General features: G+C 35.8%; 1 protein-coding gene across 2 annotated transcripts in view; it reads right to left on the minus strand.

Annotated features, from left to right (window-relative positions):
• The window catches only part of LOC150106843 (regulator of G protein signaling loco-like), an 81536-nt gene that overhangs the window by 13185 nt on the left and 47720 nt on the right, over window positions 1-20631 (minus strand). For both annotated transcript variants that reach the window (XM_090392758.1, XM_090392759.1), the window contains exons 6-10: window positions 15423-15601; window positions 14624-14824; window positions 13795-13992; window positions 12315-12405; window positions 11957-12096 (exon numbers count right to left, since the gene is read on the minus strand). In XM_090392758.1, the coding sequence (XP_090248884.1) occupies window positions 11957-12096; window positions 12315-12405; window positions 13795-13992; window positions 14624-14824; window positions 15423-15601 (809 nt within the window). The remainder of the gene's footprint in view (window positions 1-11956; window positions 12097-12314; window positions 12406-13794; window positions 13993-14623; window positions 14825-15422; window positions 15602-20631) is intronic.

A 20631-nucleotide genomic window follows, 5' to 3' on the forward strand; every position in this document is an offset into this window, starting at 1 on the left:
AAGGGGGGGAGCCACGACTGCACATCACGTGATCCCTTTGTTGTTTAGCGTTATATATTTGAGTATCAGAATTTAGTTGCCAGCTGGCGCAGTCGTTCTAAACGAAATATAAATTTGTCAGCAATGAAATAACTGATATGCATGAGAGATAAATAATACATATAGAACAATATAACATAAAAATAAAAGTAAAAGTGAGACGAGGCACAGATGGAACATTGTACTTCACAGATATTTTATTATCTTGATATATATTATATAAAGCTCTAAAGAGTTGGTTTGGTATTTCATAATTTATTAATAAATCAAATTAGTAAGGTGTTATTTGATATAAAAAATAATTAGAAAGATTTTTAACTGCCAGTATTCACTATAGTGATCTAATGGATATCACTCACTAATGAGAGAACATATTACTCATTCATTTTAGAAATTATGGACTTTACAACCGTGTTATAAATAACTCTTAATTTCCCGACATTTTGATCTTCATATTAAGATGATCATCTGGAGTGTATATACAAATATACAAGGACAAGCTGAGTTACATTACATACAGTAAGCTAAAGAAACAATGATTTGATCACCTGTTATTCTACTGGCAAGACCTCTAGTGTAAAAATTAAAAAAATTATAAATTAATTAATTATTTAGAAACTACATCAAAGCTAAATTCTTTTTAAGATAACATGAGAAAAACATTTTTTCTTATAGAACAATGAGTCCTATTTTTAACATTGCAATTGTTATTTTAGATTTAGGATTCTGGATTACTACAGTCCTATTTATAGTTAACTCTTAGAGAGAAAGGTTTCCGTGGGTAGAATATGTGATGCAACCATGTTTTGGTGTGATGTAAACAACTGGTGCTTTTCCAGTCAATTCTATGTAAGACTCATAGTAGATACTACTAATGTCCACACGGTTAGCCTAGTGGCTTTGCACTTCACAACCATATGCATGGGGAAGGAGTGTCCCAGGTTCGATTCCCTTGTCGAAGACGTGAGGAACTTGAGGATCTTACTCAGCCATAGCCAAGTTAGCCGGTCTTGGGCAGTAGAGTTTTTTCTGCCAGTTTATCTGGCGTTTTTCATCCCATAAGCAAGCAAACCGGCCCCATGGGTATATGCTTCTACAGTCAAAAATATATCCCCCCAGCGACAGGTCGGTTGGGAGTGGTACTAACAAGAAGTCACATCTAAATAACATGCGGATTCTGCATAGGAAGCGGAAATAATGCGTTGTGAAAGAAGAAGTAGATACTACTAATATTCTCTGGTATAAAGCACCAGTTGTTTACATCACACCAAAACATAGTATGAACGCAAATTTAAGGAAGCCTGTGAGATTCTTATCAACCACACCAATCTGAACAATAATGATGGTCTAAAAATCCCAAGCATATTATTATTATTATTATTATTAAACAAGACCTCATGGAGTCAAAGACTCATCTAGGAGGTCCTTTTATCTTACACACACATCTCATCATACCGTGTCTTAAACACATTCAAACTACTTGCAGACACCACGCTCTCAGGCAAGGCATTCCAATCACTCACAACTCTGCACGAAAAAAACCTGCCTCTCACTCCCTTACTCACACCCTCCTTATACAGTTTCCAGGGATGACCTCTGGTTCTCCCCTGATCTCCCACTATTCTCTGTAGAACTTCTCCACCATTGATCCTATAACAACCCCTTACCAACTTGTAGGTCTCTATCATATCTCCCCTCTTCCTTCTCTCCACGAGACTCTGCAAATTACATCTTTTCAATCTTTCCTCATACTCAACATTCCAGAGGTCAGAAACTACCTTAGTCAGTCGCCTTTGGACCCTTTCCAACATCTCTTCATCCTTCTGAAAACCCGGTGACCAAATCTGGGCACAATAGTCCAAGTGTGGCCTAATCAAAGCCTTATACATTGGAACAAGTATCTCCCTACTTCTACATGTCAGTGTCCTCCGCATCATTCCCAGAAGTCTTTGTGTTGTCTTCACAATTTTGGCGATGTGTCCCCTAAATTTTAGATCCTTATCCACTATCACCCCCAGATCTCTTATTTCCTCTACTTCCAACAATATATTCTCACCAAGCATAAATTCTGCATCCCATCTTTGTTTTTCAAATTTTAAAACTTTACATTTTGCAACATTGAACTCACATCCCCATTTGCTTGCCCAATCACTCAATTTATTCAAGTCTTCTTGCAAGGCCACAACATCTTCACTACTCTTTATGGTTCGTCCCAACTTTGCATCATCTGCAAACAACTGAATATCTCCATCCAAATCTTCACCAATATCATTAATATATAAGTTAAATAGTAATGGCCCTAAAACAGACCCCTGAGGCACTCCACTAGTGACTTTCCTTTTCCTGGATATTGCACCCCCATACACAACTTGTTGATACCTATCAGATAGCCAGTCTCCAATCCAATGCACTAATCTAATATCCAACCCCATCTGCTCTAGTTTGACTGTCAACTTATCATGAGGTACTCTATCAAAAGCCTTTGCGAAATCCAAGTATATTATTATTATTATTATTATTATTATTATTATTACGGGTATCTCCATGGAGTCAGTAGACTCATCGCGGGAGACCCAAACTAGCAAAACAATATCTGTCATATCTCTTCTTGAATTCATTTACAGATGAAGAGCTCACAACAAAGTCAGGCAATGAATTCCACTCATTCACCACCCTCCAGGCAAAAAACCTTGTTCTGACACCTTTGTTTACCACACTCTTCTTTAATTTCCAGAGATGACCTCTTGTTCTTCCATCACTATCACACAGCTGAAACATTTCCCCTGCATCAATCCTATAAAAACCTTTTAGTAATTTGAATGTTTCTATCATATCCCCTCTTCTTCGCCTATCAACCAATCTCTGCAATCCACAAGCTCTCAATCTATCAATGTAGGGAGCATTTTTTATATCACTCACCAACTTGGTCACTCTTCTCTGAACCCTCTCCACAGCCTCCTCATCTCCAAGGAATCCAGGTGACCAGACCTGAGCACAGTAATCCAAATGTGGAAGTATCAATGCTTTATAAAGGGGAATAATAACCTCTTTATCTCTGGATGTCAGTGTGTTCCTCAACAACCAAGTAATCCTATGTGCAATCTTGGACACCTTAGCAATGTGTCCTCTGAACTTCATCTCCTTATCTACCAATACCCCTAAGTCCCTAGCCTCATCAATCTCTTGGAGTACCTTTCCATCTATGTAGTACACAGCTGGTAATCTTTTAATCCCAAAATGCAAGACTTTACACTTTTCCACATTGAACTGACATCCATTTTCTTTTGCCCATTTTACCAGCTTATTTAAATCCTCCTGCAAACTTTCAACATCAGCTTGATTTTTTATTGCACTACACAACTTTGCATCATCAGCAAACAACTGAATATCTCCCTTTAAGCCGTTTCCTATATCATTTATATACAAATTAAACAACATTGGCCCAAGCACAGAGCCCTGAGGCACACCACTGGTCACCTGCCTCATTCTGGACTCGGCTCCTCCATACACCACCTTATGGTATCTCTCCCTGTGCCATTCTCCTATCCATATCACCAATTTAATATCCATTCCCATCTGCTCCAATTTGCGTAACAGTGTTCTATGGGGTATCCTGTCAAAAGCCTTAGCAAAATCCAGAAGTACCACTGTGTAGCCAGTTCCTTTGTCCAACTCTGATGTTATTCTATTATGGATAGTTAATAGATTGCTAAGGCAGGATCTACCTTTAACAAAACCATGTTGGCCTCTATAGAGTATCATATCCTGATCCACCCATTCTTGAATTTTGTCTTTAACCAACTTTTCCAATACTTTTACCACTACTCCTGAGATGGTGATTGGTCTGTAATTCAATACTGCAGTTTTAGAGCCACCCTTATGCAAAGGAACCACTTTGCCTAACTTCCACTCCCTAGGGACCATACCAGAGTTCAAACTTAAATTAAATATCCAGGTAAGAGGGGTTGACAATTCATTTGCACATTCACGCAACACCCGAGCTGATATTCCATCTAAGCCTACCGCAGTGTTTGCATTTAAGTTTCGCAATATATTTAATACCTCTGATTCTTTAGCTTCAATTCTCACATTAGGTATTGCTATAGGTATAGAGATATCCTCACTTGGGTGATAGACTTTTGAGAAGTGATCACTCAGTAACTCGACTATTACATCTGATTTTGTCACCTCAATACCATCAGCACCCACTAAGGTTATCCTTCCGAAGTCATTCTTCCTCTTACTTGCCACATAGCGGAAGAACTCTTTGGGATTACCCTTGATCTCTTTGGCTAAGGTCTTCTCATAATCTGATTTAGCTTTTCTTACTATGCTGGTAACCTTCCTAGCTTGAGCCTTGTACTGCTCATGGGTGTCCTGATCGCCCTTCTCCTTGTAAATTCTCCATAACATTTTCTTTTTTTGTAGTTCAAGCTTGATACTACTGCTCATCCATCTAATGCCTGCCTTGTTTGACCTCCTGACCATGGGGACACAATCTGATATTGCTTTCCTCAGATACCCGCTGATTTTATCCCAAGCACTGCTAACATCTTTCCCTTGCAATATGTTCTGCCATGGGATGGCTGCAAGCTCACTCCGAAGCTTGTTATAATTGCCTAACCTGTAGTTTCGTACATACCCCTTCTTAATAGAAAAATCCACAGATTTTGCAACCTCCCAAGTCAATACCACATGATCGCTTTCACCAACTGGAGGTAACGAGGTCACCCTTACTTATGCATATAACCTCTGAACCAATAACCAGGTCCAACACTCTCACACCACGTGTCCCTTCAGTTACGTGCTGTTTCAAGTAATTATCTCGTAGCAGAATTATCTCATATTACTGTGTATCCTTCTCCTCTGTCCAAGGAAGCAGTCACTTTATTGTAATAAGTAAGTAGATTACTAAAACATGATCTCCCTTTAGCAAATCCATGCTGTCCATCAAAGATTATACCATTGTTGTCAACCCAACTCTGGATCCTAGTTCTCACAAGCTTCTCCAACAACTTAACCACAACACCTGACACACAGATAGGCCTATAGTTTGATGCTTGAGTTCGATCACCTCCTTTATGAAGTGGCACAATCTTGCCCTCCTTCCACTCTTTAGGAACTTGACCAAGTGCAAGACTCGTATTTAAAAAAATATGTCAAGGCAGGTGTCAACTCTCTGGCACACTCCTTCAGAATACGTGGTGATATATTATCAAGTCCCACAGCCTTATTTACATCTAGTTTACTCAACTCCCCAAACACCTCTTGCTCACTTACAGTCAGTCTCTCCTCCCCATCATCAACTGCTCTTAATCTCTCCATGAAGTCACATTCACAAGATTGAAAGATCTTTATGAATTGCTCATTAAGTATCTCCACAACACATTCTGCAACAGCTGTCTTTATACCATTTCCTCCAATCAATGTCATCCTTCCATAATCATTCTTTCTTTTGCTGGCTACATATCGAAAGAACTCCCTAGGATTCTTTTTGGCTTCATTAGCTAACTGCTGTTCATACCTCTCTTTAGCTACTCTCACCAACCAAGTCACCCTCCTTGCCTGGTCTTTGTAGACCTCATGAAATTGGTTACTTCCACTTCTCTTATGCTGTCTCCACAATGCCTTTTTTTTCTGTATTGCATGCTTAATCTCTTTATTCATCCATCTCACACCTACCTTATTTAACCTTCTCACCCGTGGTATACATTTAGACATTGCATCTACTAAATATTTTTTGAAAATCCCCCAAGCTGCATTGATCTCTTTTCCAGCTAACTCCTCATTCCATGCTACATCTGCAAGCTGTCTCCTGAGCTCTTCATAATCACCCCCCTTGTAGTTCCACATATACCCTTTTTTCACAGGGGTTCTTGCACTGCTGGCAACCACCCAGGTAATCACCTCATGGTCACTTTCACCAATTGGTGGATGATTTGACACCTCATTTATAATTACATCCTCCGATGAGATGACCAAATCCAAGACCCTTAATCCTCGTGTGCCCTCTGTTACATACTGTCTGAGGTAATTATCCCTCAAAAACTCAAGAAACTCATTTTCTTTACTTCCAGTCGCTATCTCTTCAATCAAGTCTATATTGCCATAATTAAAATCACCCATAATGATCACCCTTTTCTTATTTGCTTGGCTTATTTGACTATACATTTCACTATCACCACCATCCACATTACCAGGTCTATAACAACATCCCACCAAGTATTTGATTCTATTCACCTCTATCTCACACCATACTGCCTCAAAACAACTGGCCCTATTTCCCTCTTGCATCTCTACCTTGTATGGACATAACTCTTTCTCTATCATCAATAGCACTCCCCCTCCCTTTTTATCCCTTCTATCCTCACGAAACACATCATACCTTTCCATCTCTATTCCTGTCAGAATGTCGTCCTCATCTAACCATGTCTCACTTATTCCAACAATCTCTGGGTACACAGACACAATTAGTGCAACCATTTCATCCGCCTTGTTTCTTATGCTTCTAGCATTGGTATACAAACACAACAACTCATTTCTGGATCTACAGCTAGTTCCACTGATACCATTCACTCGATGTGCTCTCTCCATGCTGGTCTGGGGCCATTTCTCTTTCTGCTTCTTCATTTTAGAACCCTTTGCAACAACATCTGTTTCCTCTTGATCCCTGGTCATCCCATTACTTTCCTGCCTACACACGCTCTCACCTCCTCTTGGAGCATCCACCTTTCTCACGCTGTGTATCCCTGTCCACCCTGGGCCTCCCCATTTCCCTGCTCCTCTTGCACACCCATTCTCTCATTTTCTATACTCATACCACTCACCTCTCCATTCATTTCCACTTCTTCAATCTCTCCTGTCTTACTCTCCTGCTCTTCCACATCACTCCCCTCTCGATCTGATTCATTTTCTCTATTCACTTCTCTACCTTCCAGCAGCAGTCGCTCCAAGCGACTCACACCATAACCACTCAAATGCAGTCCATCGCTCCCATACAGCTCACTTCGTCCCTCAAACTCATTCCACACATCAACAAACTGTACACCCATCTCCTCACACATTTCAGCCAGAATACCATTCATAATCCTTGCTCTCCGCCTCATTTCACCACAATCATACCTAGGCAATACACTGACCACCCTTCCTGTCACACTATTCTCTTTTATCTTTCCAAGCAGTCTCTTGACATTCATTTTGACATGCTCTTTGTTCTCTCTCAAATCATTTGTACCAATTAATACAATTAACTCTTTTGCTCGCTCCCGCCTCATATCCAATGCCTCAATCACTCTACTTATTTTACCGCCTGGAAAACATACCTTGTGCATTTTATCCTCTAGCACACCTTTAATAATGGAGTCGCCATACAACGCCACTCGCTCATCTTTCATTAACTCTTTCATGCCATCATGATTTATTTTAATAGTTCTGACCTGAATTCTCTTAATTTCATTCCGCATCCATTTCATTTCTTGCCTCATCCAATCTAATTCACTTTCCGAACCTCGCGACACATTCTCTCTATCATTAAATCTTTCTAACTTTCTAACTCTCGACCCCCTCTTCTCACATTCCCTCTCATTCATCCTTCTTTGTTTCCGTACTTTCGGTCCAACATGGAGTCCAATATGGAAGGCACATATTCTACCCACGGAAACCTTTCTCTCTAAGAGTTAACTATAAACAGGACTGTAGATAATCCAGAATCCTAAATCTAAAATAACAATTGCAATGTTAAAAATAGGACATCATTGTTCTATAAGAAAGAATGTTTTTCTCATTTATCTTAAAAAGAATTTAGCTTTGATGTAGTTTCTAAATAATTAATTAACTTGTATTTTTTTTTAAACTAGAGGTCATGCCAGTAGAATAACCAGTGATCAAATCATTGTTTCTTTAGCTTACTGTGTGTAATGTAACTCAACTTGTCCTTGTATATTTGTATATACTCCAGATGATGATCTTAATATGAAGATTGAAATGTCAGGAAATTAAAAGAGTTATTAATAACACGGTCGTAAAGTTCATAATTTCTAAAACGAATGCTGATCAACATGCAGCACTAAAAGAAAGTTAAAAGAAAACGTATTACTTCAGTTTTTTAAAATTGTTTTTAAATCTATTTTTGTAGTTTTTGAGACCCAAACATTATTATTTTGTTCATTATATCTCATGAACAAAACTATCTGCCAGAACTATAAATAAATTGCAAGGTTATCCAGTTTTTAAACTACCCCACCCTGCCCAAATAAGAAAGTTTCTCTCAAAACAGTAACGCTTATTGCATTTACAGGTGTGATGTGCAAACTGCTCAGAAACAGTAGCGGATTAGCTAATAATTAAAGGATTGAATGAATTGCTTTGAGTAAGAAATCAATTTTTTTTTATACTATACAACTTTTATGATCAAAATGAAAAACTTTATATAAAATGTGCGTGCATGCATGTGTGTGTAGCCATGATTTAAAAAAAACTGCAATTATCAGTTATTATTATTGTGACATTTCCAAGGAGTCCAAGGACATTCAATTGTCATCTCTACAAACATCTCACTGTTTCTCACTACACACAACTATCACCTATGCCACATCAGTATTTTTTGTATGTAAATTGCATGTGTTCTCATGGCTTATTTGCTTGTGCATGCAATGAAAAACCCTGCTCTCCCCCGTATGATATTGGCTAACTCATCTTCAACTGAAAAAGCCCATATAAAGATTTCTCTCGTCATGATGAGAATCGAATTCAGTCCTTTTCCAATTGAAGGGTGCAATGTACTGTCGTTCTTTGGTCTAAATCTGATCTGGAATTTAGATCAGATTTGGACCAAGGCTACTAATGTATTGTATTTCTTGTTCTCCAGCCTGTTTGTCATGTGAGATGAAAAATGCCTATTTCCAGATGGGAAACTCTGACATTTTGTATTACTCCATCTATCTCACCCTCAGTTGAAAAGCCCTGTAAAGGTTTCCTCCCACTCCTAGATGCATTTTGAATTCAGTTCTTTAATCGAAAGGCAAATACTACAATGCTTTCGTGACGTAGCGATCAGTGGGAAGAAGTGGAGGGGATTGAATATGGCTTATGATTAGAGTTACTAGATATCACATCCACCAAAGGAGGCCAATTTCTGTAGAAAATGTTAACGAAGGACACAAGTAAAAATAAATAAATAAATTTCTTACACTAATCATGTAAATTACTTTATTACAACATATTAATAACACTTTCATTCCATATTTCCATTATATAAAATATATGTTTAATTATTTTACTCTAACTTTACATAACAAAACAAACTGAATTGTTAACATTTTGTTAAAATTTGTTTACATTTTTTTATAAAATCATATTTTTCTGATGTACCCTTAAAGCAATTCCTTGTTACTTAAGATTTCTTCATAAAATTGCAAACAATCTCTATTGTGAAAGTCGAATTTTACTATTATTACACTTTTCATGGTTTCAATCCAAATTCTGTTTCCTTCGTCTGCCCACTGTCAATCCGTTAAACTAAATACTCTCTCAGCGGTGGCGTTGTGAGCAGGAATTGTGAACATTATTTTTTTTTCTTTTTCTTTCTTTTATTATTATTATTATTATTATTATTATTATTATGTGACACCTCCAGGGAGGCCAGACTCATCGAGGGAGAGTGTGCCAATAGCATCGAACGATTGTTCCCCTTCCCACTACTAATTCTGAATGTTGTTCCGGATTGTCTATTGCTCGAAAATACTCGAACCATTTCTCATTTACTGATTCTGCATTTAAATTAGAATTCTGCTACATATATTTTTTTTTAAATTCTGATTCAATACTTTGAATTGTCAATCATTATTTCCCTTTCATTAATATATTCAATAGTTTCATAATATCCGCCCAAAGAGGAATATTTGAGATTTGACATCCAATTAAAAACTTCAAACTGCAAAAATTGAACGGTTCACAAATTTAGATAGTCTGGTCCAGTTTCGTACACGATCAAACCAATTTTTTTTTTTTTTTTGTTTAAATTTTGGCATTCTTTCTCTCTAATTCAGCATGCTTATTGAGAATATTATTCACTGTCAGTCGGAGAAACTTTGCTTCTTATCCAACTTGGAAAATATCAGAAACTTCTTCCAAAATAGACATTGTTTATATAACACAATTAGACTCTTTTTAAAATTTTTTTTTTTAAATTTTATTAAAAATAACTGTATTCAACAGTTATTTTTAATATGTGCTGTACAATAGCTACCTTCTAAATGTTTAATATTTTTTCGTAGTAATACAAATACGTTATTTTTCCCATGTCCACGCGATCTCAAATTTTTGTTACAGTTATCGCCTCCGAAAGCAATACATTCTTGTGTACAATTAATTTCTCTCAATGTATTTGTTAATAATTCTTTAATGGTAGCTGCGTTTTCGTTCGACGCTGATGGTATCTCGACAAGTTTATGTTCAGAAACAGTTAAAACTATTGAACTTTTTACTTCACTTAAAGATGAAGCCAATGTATGTCCTATATAATGAAATGCTTGTTTTTGAAACGCGAGACGCACATTTGATGCCGAGCAAATATGTAGGCATTGCGTTAGAAGGAGACTCGCGCACGCTCATTATTTCATTGAACAGGCACTGTGTTTCACTTCATACGAAACTGAAGGTTAAAACTCAAAACTGTAAAAGTAGGACATTACTGTTTTTGTTCAAAGGGGAGGAAGGGTTCAACGGGGCACCGAAGATCAACTTTTAAGATGTTTGGTAATCCTACTGAGGCAGAAATATTCTGTTGCTCTGTAGAGGATATATCAAAAAAAAAAAAAAAAATATGATGGACGAGCACTGATTAGGGAAAGATCAGTAGGTTTTTTTTTTCTTTCCGAATAAAGAAATAATGAAACAGTCTCGCCTACTTCCGTTCTTAATTTTGCGTTAATTAAGATGCCATAATTTCTTGTTGCTTGCGATTCTTGCAAACAATTTTCCTTGTAATTATTGTACAGTACTTTTATCCTGACTGTAATCCAAGTGTCAAGTGTCATTATATATACAGTATATATATAATGACACTTGACACTTTCGTGTCACTTTCAAATCTTGCCATAAATATTCGTTTTGAAAATTACTTCATTCACAAAATAACGAAAAATGTAAACAATATACTGTATATATCATTGTATTAACTCATTTAACTTTCACTGGGATCCCACCTGTTGCGAGATGGTTGATTTAACAGCTTATTTCATCGAACAAAAATTTTTAGAAATTCTGGGTGACTTTTAAAAGATTATCGCATAAGACAGTCGATATTCTACTATTTATATAAAATTGATTACTGTTATAATATTATGTGGTTAGCATATCTGGTCCCCAGCCAAAAGGCTGCGGGTTTGAATTCCGCCGTGGACGTGGTTGTTTTGATTGTTTGTGGAAATACTAGTGGTGGTGGTTGTTGGCGGTAGATGGCGTTGGTGGAGACAGAGTTGTAGAGCAAGTGCCCTCCTTTGAGTCTTTGGATTCCCTGGAGGTGTCAAATAATAATAATATATTATTATTATTATATAATAATATACGCTATTGTTTATTCAAAACTGGAAAAATCTACAATTTGTTTATGAGTTATTCTCAGGAACTTTAAGCGCTTTCGTAAGTTCGATTCTCTGTCGTGATAAAAAACCGGAAAATGGAGTCTTCATCCGTTATACAAAACAAATCGACTAGAGAACATACGCATTTAACAGACAAAAATACTATTCGTGGTCAGTAGTGACACGGTGTGTATAGGGAGAATTAAGTAGCGTAGAAGATGGGTTACGTGATGTGAAGTGTCTTTCCATGATTAGTCCTTGGACTTCTTGAAGATGTCACTCAATCACTGCGTTCCAGATAATAATAGTTTATTCTTAGTGTTTCGTTTTCTCACCTCATCATTAAATATTTGCTCCACATCTAGCACTCCAATGTCATCAAAATGTAAGGATGACCTTCCAAGTGTCATATTATGAAATATCTGTGTGGTTACATCATGACGATCTTTCCTGCAATGCCTAATTTCAACAGAATCTGTAAAAAAATAAATAAGAACTTGAAACATAAAAAATATTAAAAAACGTAGTTTGCAAAAGTAAAATGATACTGAAATCCGAATTTTTAAAATTGATAAATTTTTAAATTTATTTATTTAAAAATATTTACATTTTATTAAATATAAAATTGATATAATTAACAGAATACTCAATAAATATTCAAAAACGGTGAATTCAGCAAAACTATTCCCTTACCATGACTAGTATTGTTTGCACAGGCTGTGACTTTGTGGCCATCTGCTACATCTACCGGGACTTGATTATGAATGATTTGGTGAGAACCTACCTAGAAAATAGAAAATAGGATTTCAAAACCAAATCTCCTAAAGCCTCTTGGATTAAATAAGCTGATGCAATATATGTTTGAACTGCAGTATCCTGGTGCTGGTTTTCCCTTTCAGTCGATGGTGACTTTGTAGGTATTGCCCACAAAGTATTCCTGATGAGATTTTTACAGGGTAGTTCACCATTGCTTTCCCCAACCCCAATTTTATCCGGGCTCGGGACCGGCATGTCGCTGGGACGTATTCATGACTGTAATCCATGTGTGTGTTCAAGGAGCCGGTTTGCTGTTCTGGGGTAATGAACCAACCCCCCCACACACCTGCACATCAGACCGGCTAACTCACCTTTAGTTGAAAGAGACCAGATAAAGGTTCCTCACGTCACTGACGGGAATCGAACCCATGTCTTTCCGACTAAAGGGCTTCATCTATACTGACTGAGTTACGGAGGCTCTAATTGCACTATCGGATATATATATCATCCGTCCTTAAATGAGTTGAGTCCAGTCAACTCATCTAAGGACGGAGGGAATTGGATGAATTCATATACACTCGTGAGTCAACACATTATAACCACCTAACCAGTAGCTTGTTGAATCTCCTATGGTAGAGATAATTGCTTGCACCCATCTTGATATTGACTCCACTAGACCACGGAAAGCGTCCTGAGGTATTCTAGATCAACTCGGCAGAATAACGTCCCGAAGGCCAGCGAAAGAGAGAAGCACTGTCGTCGAAGGCGGATGATGCCCAGAAATGTTCGATAGGATTCAAATCAGGAGAATTAGACCCCCCCCCCCCAGGAGAGTACATAGAATGACTGAATATGTTTTTCGAACCAAGTTTGTGAGCGTGACTATGCAAGGCAAAACCTAGTTCAAAACAATCCCTAAGTAAGAATCAGCGGTCAAGGCGTGTTCAGTAGGGATGAGAATACCTGGATAATGTCCACGAGAACAATCCCCATACTAGGACACCGACCTGTTTTCCGTACACCAGTGTAGTCTGGTGATAAAGTTTTGTCTCGAGTAAAATTATGTTATCGGGAAACAGTTAATTTATTGGTGGATAAATCATTTCTGGCGTAGACGAAATATTACTGAGCATTTATATATAGAAAATAGTAGAAGCAGGCTGGAAGAATGGGGGAGAGTTGTTATTTACCTTTGGGAAATTTCCATACTCTAGAAATTTCTGTACTATCTCTCACGATCGAAGCCAACGAAAATGGGAGAATCTTCTTTAGTAACGCTAACAGCCTTTTTTTTATTTATTTTATTTTTATTTTAATGTTTACGATCTTATAATATACAGAATTTATGCGTGCGCACACACACACGCACGCACGCACAGAGAGAGATCAAAAACATTGATATCAATCTATAACTTACCATATTAAAGACTACTTCATCTAGTGTGTACCCATATTTTTCCATTACGGGTCCAATTACTTCTTCCCATGTTCGTCCTGGTTTGGACTTGACTGCTATGATTTTCTTAGACGGAAGTTCAATTCTGAAGAGAATCTTTTGTTCTACGTGAAATTCCTTGCATGGAGAAGACGAGACTACTGTTTTATGATCTATACACTATATGAAATAAATCAAATAAATAAAATATGGAATGAATTTGAAAAAAAAAACAATTATACAAATTGTAGAAAAATGTCATAAAAAATAGATTAATAATACAAAGTTAAAGGACATGCACATCTGAACTCTATTTATACTTAAAATATTATTATTATTATTATTATTTTTATTTTTATTTTTTTTATTTTTTTTTTTTATTCGCTATATGTAACTTCACAAAACTGGCCAACTGTATCACCATGACAACAATCAAATCGATGGAGCCATTGCACGTATTGAAGAGCAGACGAAAACATATCTTTGTTTTCTTCGGCTCTAATACGTGCTTTAATACTTAATATAAATCAAATTTGTACTAATTTGGGGGGAAAAAAGTTCGAAAAGAAAGAAACCAACTTGTACACTATTATTTCGTCTTATTAGCCTACAAAATCCTGTATTTCCTGGTTTAGTTACGCCAAAAGTTAATAAACAAAACATGACCAACGAAGACGGAAATAGGAATGACCTCAAAATTCAATTGAGTTATTTTAGATAATACAATAGAAAAACTTGCTTCGCCAAGTATAGTATAGCGTAGCGTAGTTAAGGACAAACTACAATAAGGTAATTTGTCATCTTTACTTACTTCGTCAGAATCAGCCAAGTAGACATCAAAGAGAGTATATTTCAAGCCCCTTCGATCAAGCAATTTAAATACAACCTCTCCCACAGTCTCTTTTGTTCCTGCTTTCACCACAGTTGTAGAAAAATCAGGGAGAATGACCCGACACAAATGGTCGTCTTCACCGTTATTGGGGAACGAGGTCAGTTCTGGAGATCCTAAAGACTTAAAATATGAACAGTTAAGAATAATATTTCTACTTATATAATAACACACATACATTTTTTTCTCAGAAATAATGAAATTATTTTCGCGTTAGATTTTATATTTTATAAGCAATTCAAATTAATTTATTAAAGCAAATTGAATTTCTAAAATATGAATATTTTCTTTATTTTTATTTTAAGAATTTTATTTTGCTGAAAATTTAATTCAGTATTTTTAAGCTATATTTGAAATAATTTATAAGTTATAAAATATTAAATTAATTCTAAATATATAACTAATTATTTAAAAATAGACGAAGTACCAGAATTATCATCCATTATACTGCAATCGTATGTATTTTGTACTTATAAATTCAGTGGCTCACTTATTCGTCTGCTTTATCTTTTTTCTTTATCAACAGACATAAAGCAGACGAATTAATTTACTTGATTTACTTTCCGTATCAAGTAAAATAGATATTTTAAATGCATGTTCACTTATTACAAATCCTAAAAACATCGCTAGAGTTTCAGTGTGAAGAAAGCACCAAATACTACATCATTTGAATAAAATGATGTATATGATATTAAATTAGCTAATAATTATACCAACTTACTTCTTGAGTCTTTTGCCGTCGGTAGACTCGAATTATCGGTTTTCCCTCAGTGACTGGTGAAGGAGTGCTACTACTACTGTCTCCCGAGTCAGATTTCTTTTTCTTTAATGATTTTCTAAGTTCGGAATTTCTATTCGATATTTTTCCATCTTTATCCATCTCTGGTGATAGGAGTTTTCCTACACAGTAATAGTAATATAATATTTTAATATTTTTTTTAATTTAAAAATTAAAGCAATCAGCTTTAATCAAAGATAGATCAAAATGAATTTCATGCAATAATCAATTGCATGCCCAAAATTGTCTTAATAGGATTTATTAATCTTTCGTTATGTAAAACAGTACAACTATGTATTTTTCATAATAAAATATGAATTTTAAAATGAAACTGGTATATAATATTATCATCATCATCATCATTAATTTATTAATATTATTAATAAATTAATTATTAGTTTATTATTATTTATTTTTAATTTATTTATTAAACATAAATAAATACATAACACGTTGTGTAGTGTCTGGATATAAAATATAACTTAATAATAATGAATAAATTTATGTAGTAAAGAGTAATTTAAAAAACTTACAGAAACAAAATAATGTCTACATTATCTCGACCAAAATAGACTGTAATATTCCCGATGTCGAGATTTTTTCTAAAAGTTTGTCAGAATTGCAGTTTTCTGCACCAGAGTGGAAGAAGAAGAAGACGAACCAACATACACAAAATTTTTAAAAGCTGTTATAAACCTGGCTTGATGTAAGATAATAATTTCCACCTTTAGCTAAGTCGAGCTTTGATCTGTGCAATGGATTCGAAGAATCTTACTGTGGCATAAAAATTTGTAGAATGTTAATATCCTTAGATGGTACATGATTTTTGGCCTCGGGTGTGATGAAACTACCGCCTTACTTATTGGAGGACTCGAAAATGACTGGTCTCTAATTATCGATTCTCCCACTCCCAACCGTAGTATCAAAATGTGCTATAGGTTTCCAACCTAGCGTGGATGGGACTGATATAAACAAAGTCATTCTCTAAAGTACTTTGAATAATTTATGTAAGCTGGATAGCAAGAAGAAGAAGAATTGTAATTTAATGAAATGCCTGACGGTATTGGCAAAATATATTCGAAGTTAAAATTAATTAAAAAGCAATCTAAGTTTATTAGTTCAAAGTGTTACAAGAAAGGCTAACAAGTTGTCATTTAACCATAATTAAAAATGATGTTTGCAAAATATTTTTGAACATTTGTTCATTTAAAGGCACAGAAAGTGATATTTTTGTAATATTCTAGCATGGGAATTCGATTTTGCAATTTCAAAACTGGACGTTCACGTGAATAGGGTTACAGGAAGTGAGATTAAAAGTCTGACAAGTTGAATATCATCAAAAACAAACTGAAAATATCACAGAATCTGGAAACTTTCATGCTTTCTGCTTTATAAAACAGATATAGATAGAATCAAAAATGTCTAAGAGATCTTTTGGCAGAGCAAAAGCTACAAATGTGGAAAAACGGAAATCGTTTATCCCTTTTTTTCTTTCATTTAGATTCCAAGTAGAAATCATGAAATAGATGAAAGAAACATGGATCCTCTCGAATTTTGGGGACCCAAAATTTGGAAATGTTCACGTTTATTGATTTGCATGATGCTTACATGAAAGTCAAGTTATTCGAAAACACAGTTTCGATTTCATTAATGTACTTTGTATTATGAAATGCCGACCTGGTTGGCCCAGTGGGTGGCATGTCAGCACAGTGAGATTCAAGCCAACAACCAACAGGCCGTGGGGTTGAATCTCATTAAACCCTGCAATAAAGGGTTCCCGGATTAGGTAATTGAAGTGGTCTCACACCGCGCGATGAATTTCATCTCCCACCTATCCAATCGCTTCCAGAATCCCTTTCTGGCAGGTTTTTTTTTTTTTTTTTTTTTTTTTTTTTTTTTTTGTATTTATTATTTAAAAAAAAATAGTTCAAGCTACAACTGAAATTAACCAAACTTATCAGAACAGATTTATCTCAACTAGAGTTAGTGTCTTTCGGCGGTCAATCTGGAAAGTTTTTTGGATTTAATCTGGTATGTATGAAAAAAAAGGACATGCGCACATGTTTAAAGTATTATTTTAGAGTTTCACGATTCTTAAAACGAATAATAATGAAACATTTTCTTCGATTTTGGTAGAGGGTTTAATGGCCATTAGTATGTTTTTTTTTTTTTTTTTTATCTCTTCCACCCACGAAAAGTTTTTACGTCTCTGGTATACATAGGTACCGTAAACAGCCATTTATTTAGTTTTATTGTATATTTATTTATTTTTTCCAGACGCCTACTTGGAGATTTATTTCTAGTACTTATCTTCTTCTTCTTCTTTAGTATTCTGCAATTGAGCAGTTTTCTTCTTTTAGTAGCAGAAACTTTCCTTCCACTCTCTTCTGTTCTGAGCCTTCTCTTTCAAGGTTGTGTACCTGTCTCCATTGAACATGTGCTCTAGCATTGTTTTCCTTACTCTTCCTCTGGATCTTTTTCCGTGTATTTTTCCTTCGATGGCATCTCTGATGATTCCATTCCCTCTCGGAATATGTCCGATCCAGTTTCCCTTGCTTCTTTTTATCCTCCTTAACAGACTTCTTTCTTCATCTGCTCTTTTTAAAACCTCTTCATTAGTTATTTTATCTGTCCATTCGATTTTTTCCATCCTTCTCCAAATCCACATCTCAAAGCTTTCCAAATCTTAATTTCTTCTTTCTTCAATGTCCAAGTTTCAACTGCATAGAGGGCAACACTCCACACATAACATTTTTTTAGTCTTTTCTTTAGGTTTCCATTTTACTTCTGAATAAATTCAATTTTCTATTAAAGGCATCTCTTCCCATCGCTATTCTTGCTTTTATGTCAATTTTACATCTTCCATCACTGCTAATAACGCTTCCTAGATATTTAAATGTCTTTACTTCATTCAATTTTCCCCCATTTATTCTGATATCCATATTTGCCTCTTTCCTTGCTATTTTCATTACCTTTGTTTTTCTGATGTTAATTTTCATTCCATAATTGATATAGGAATCCAGTAATCTGTTCAACAGATGTTGTGGTCCTGCTTCAGTGTTTGATAGTAATGCCTTGTCATCTCTGTATCTTATTGCAAATATCTGTCTACCTCCAATCTTTATTCCTTCTTCCGAATTCTCCAGTGCTTCTTTTAGCATTGCTTCGGAATACATGTTGAACAAAATTGGTGACAGAGAACAGCCTTGTCTTACTCCTCGTCCAATGATACCTGGTTCTGTTGTACCATGTATGTCTCTAATGGCAGTTTGTCCCATATATAGTGAGATAATTAGCCTTCTGTCTTTCCAATTTATACCAATCTTTTCCATTACTTGCACCATCTTATCCCATTTTACATAATCAAAAGCTTTCTCAAAATTTATATAACAGATGTTAACTTCTTTATTCACTTCTAGACTTCTTTCACTTGCTCTTCTTAACAGTCCAATCGCATCTCTTGTTCCCCTACCCTACCCTTCCTGAAACCAAACTGATCTTCTCCAAGAAATTCTTCCACTTTAGATGCAATTCTTCGTGTTAAGATTCTCATAAGTATTTTTGGTGTATGGGAAATGAGGCTTATTGTTCTAAAATCCTTGCAGTTCACTGCATTACTTTTCTTTGGTATATGTATAAATATTAAGGTCACAAAATCTTTTGGTAGTTCTCCTTTGTTATAAATTAAATTTATTATTTTAGTTATTTTTTCAGTTCCTTTCTTCTGAAGTTGTTTCAGGATTTCTGGTATTTCATCTATTCCTTCTGCCTTTCCAGATTTTAGTTCTTTAACATGTTCGTTGCCAAACACGCGATATCGCGCGATGCGAGTCCTCACCAAACGGCCGATCACGCGTTATCGCGTGGTCGTCGTTAACTAAATAAAAAAATTAAAAAATTTTGGCCACCACACGAAATTCCAATTTTCAGCTTGGCAATGAAAGTGTTAATGGCCAATTTCTACTTCTGGCTTCAAAATCTCTGGGCCTAGATCATCTTCATTTGTCTTCTTTATATCTTCTAATGGCAACTCATTTGGTCTATTTTCCTTGTCATATAGATCTTCGATGTATTCCTTCCATCTCATTAGGATTTTATCTTCTTCAGTTACGATTTCTCCATTCTTATTTTCTATGCCTCTAGCTCGAATTCAATTTCTCTTGTGATTCATGCTTCTTGCTTTTTCATATAAAAGGTCATACCTTCCCACTCTCTCATAATTTTCCATTTCTTCACATTTCTTTTTAAGCCAATCTTCTCTACTTCTTTCTGCTTCCCTTCTTAATCTGTCATTCAGGATTCTATATTGTATTTTCCCTTCTGGGGATGTGTCTTTATTTTTCCATTTTCTTCTTTCTTCCATTAGAGAAATCATCTCATTAGTTATCCAAGGTTTTTTATTCTTTTAGCTCTTACATATTGGAGTACGGGCATGGCAAACCCGAGATACCCAAGCTAGACCTGATCTTACTTCATACAATATACACTTGGTATATCATATCTGGAGAGACTGGTCTTCTACTCTTCTTTCCCTCTACTCTCTCTCTTACTTCTTACTGCTTCCCTCCCAGTGCTATTAGAGCAACTCGAGGGCAAAGGGATGACTCTTTCCTCTCAAACTACTGAAAAAAGTTTCCACTATCTACTGAAAAAAGCGGCTGAATTCAGGTCAAGGAGTGGTGGTTGACACTCTTGACGAAAACTTAACCATTGAAACCAAATGAACTCTAACCAACATAAAGATACATGCCGGTTCGACCGTCGCACGGTCAAACAAAGGTCACGCCCACTATTAGAGAACCAAGATAGTGAAGGCGAAAAATATGCTATTGGAACAAAACATCACCTAATAGACAGGAAAAATATAGGAACATGGAATGTAAGAACTCTTCACCAGGAAGTAGCATTGGAAATACTAATGCATGAATTAGAAAACTACCGATGGGAAGTGATTGGACTCTGTGAAACCAGATGGACTGGAAAAGGAGAATTCCACCATGGATAGTACAAAATCCTAACTTCAGGCAGGGAGGACAACAAACACCAAGAAGGAGTAGCTTATATTAAAACCAAAGGCTCAAAACTCTATTGTTTTACAATCCTATCTCACCTAGGATAATTAAAGCAATATTTAAAACATCAATCGGATCAC

This window comes from Typopeltis vanoorti, chromosome 5, assembly GCF_054136105.1.
Source record: "Typopeltis vanoorti isolate ZY-2024b chromosome 5, IOZ_Tvanoo_1.0, whole genome shotgun sequence".
In the NCBI taxonomy this organism is placed as follows: Eukaryota; Metazoa; Arthropoda; class Arachnida; order Uropygi; family Thelyphonidae; genus Typopeltis; species Typopeltis vanoorti.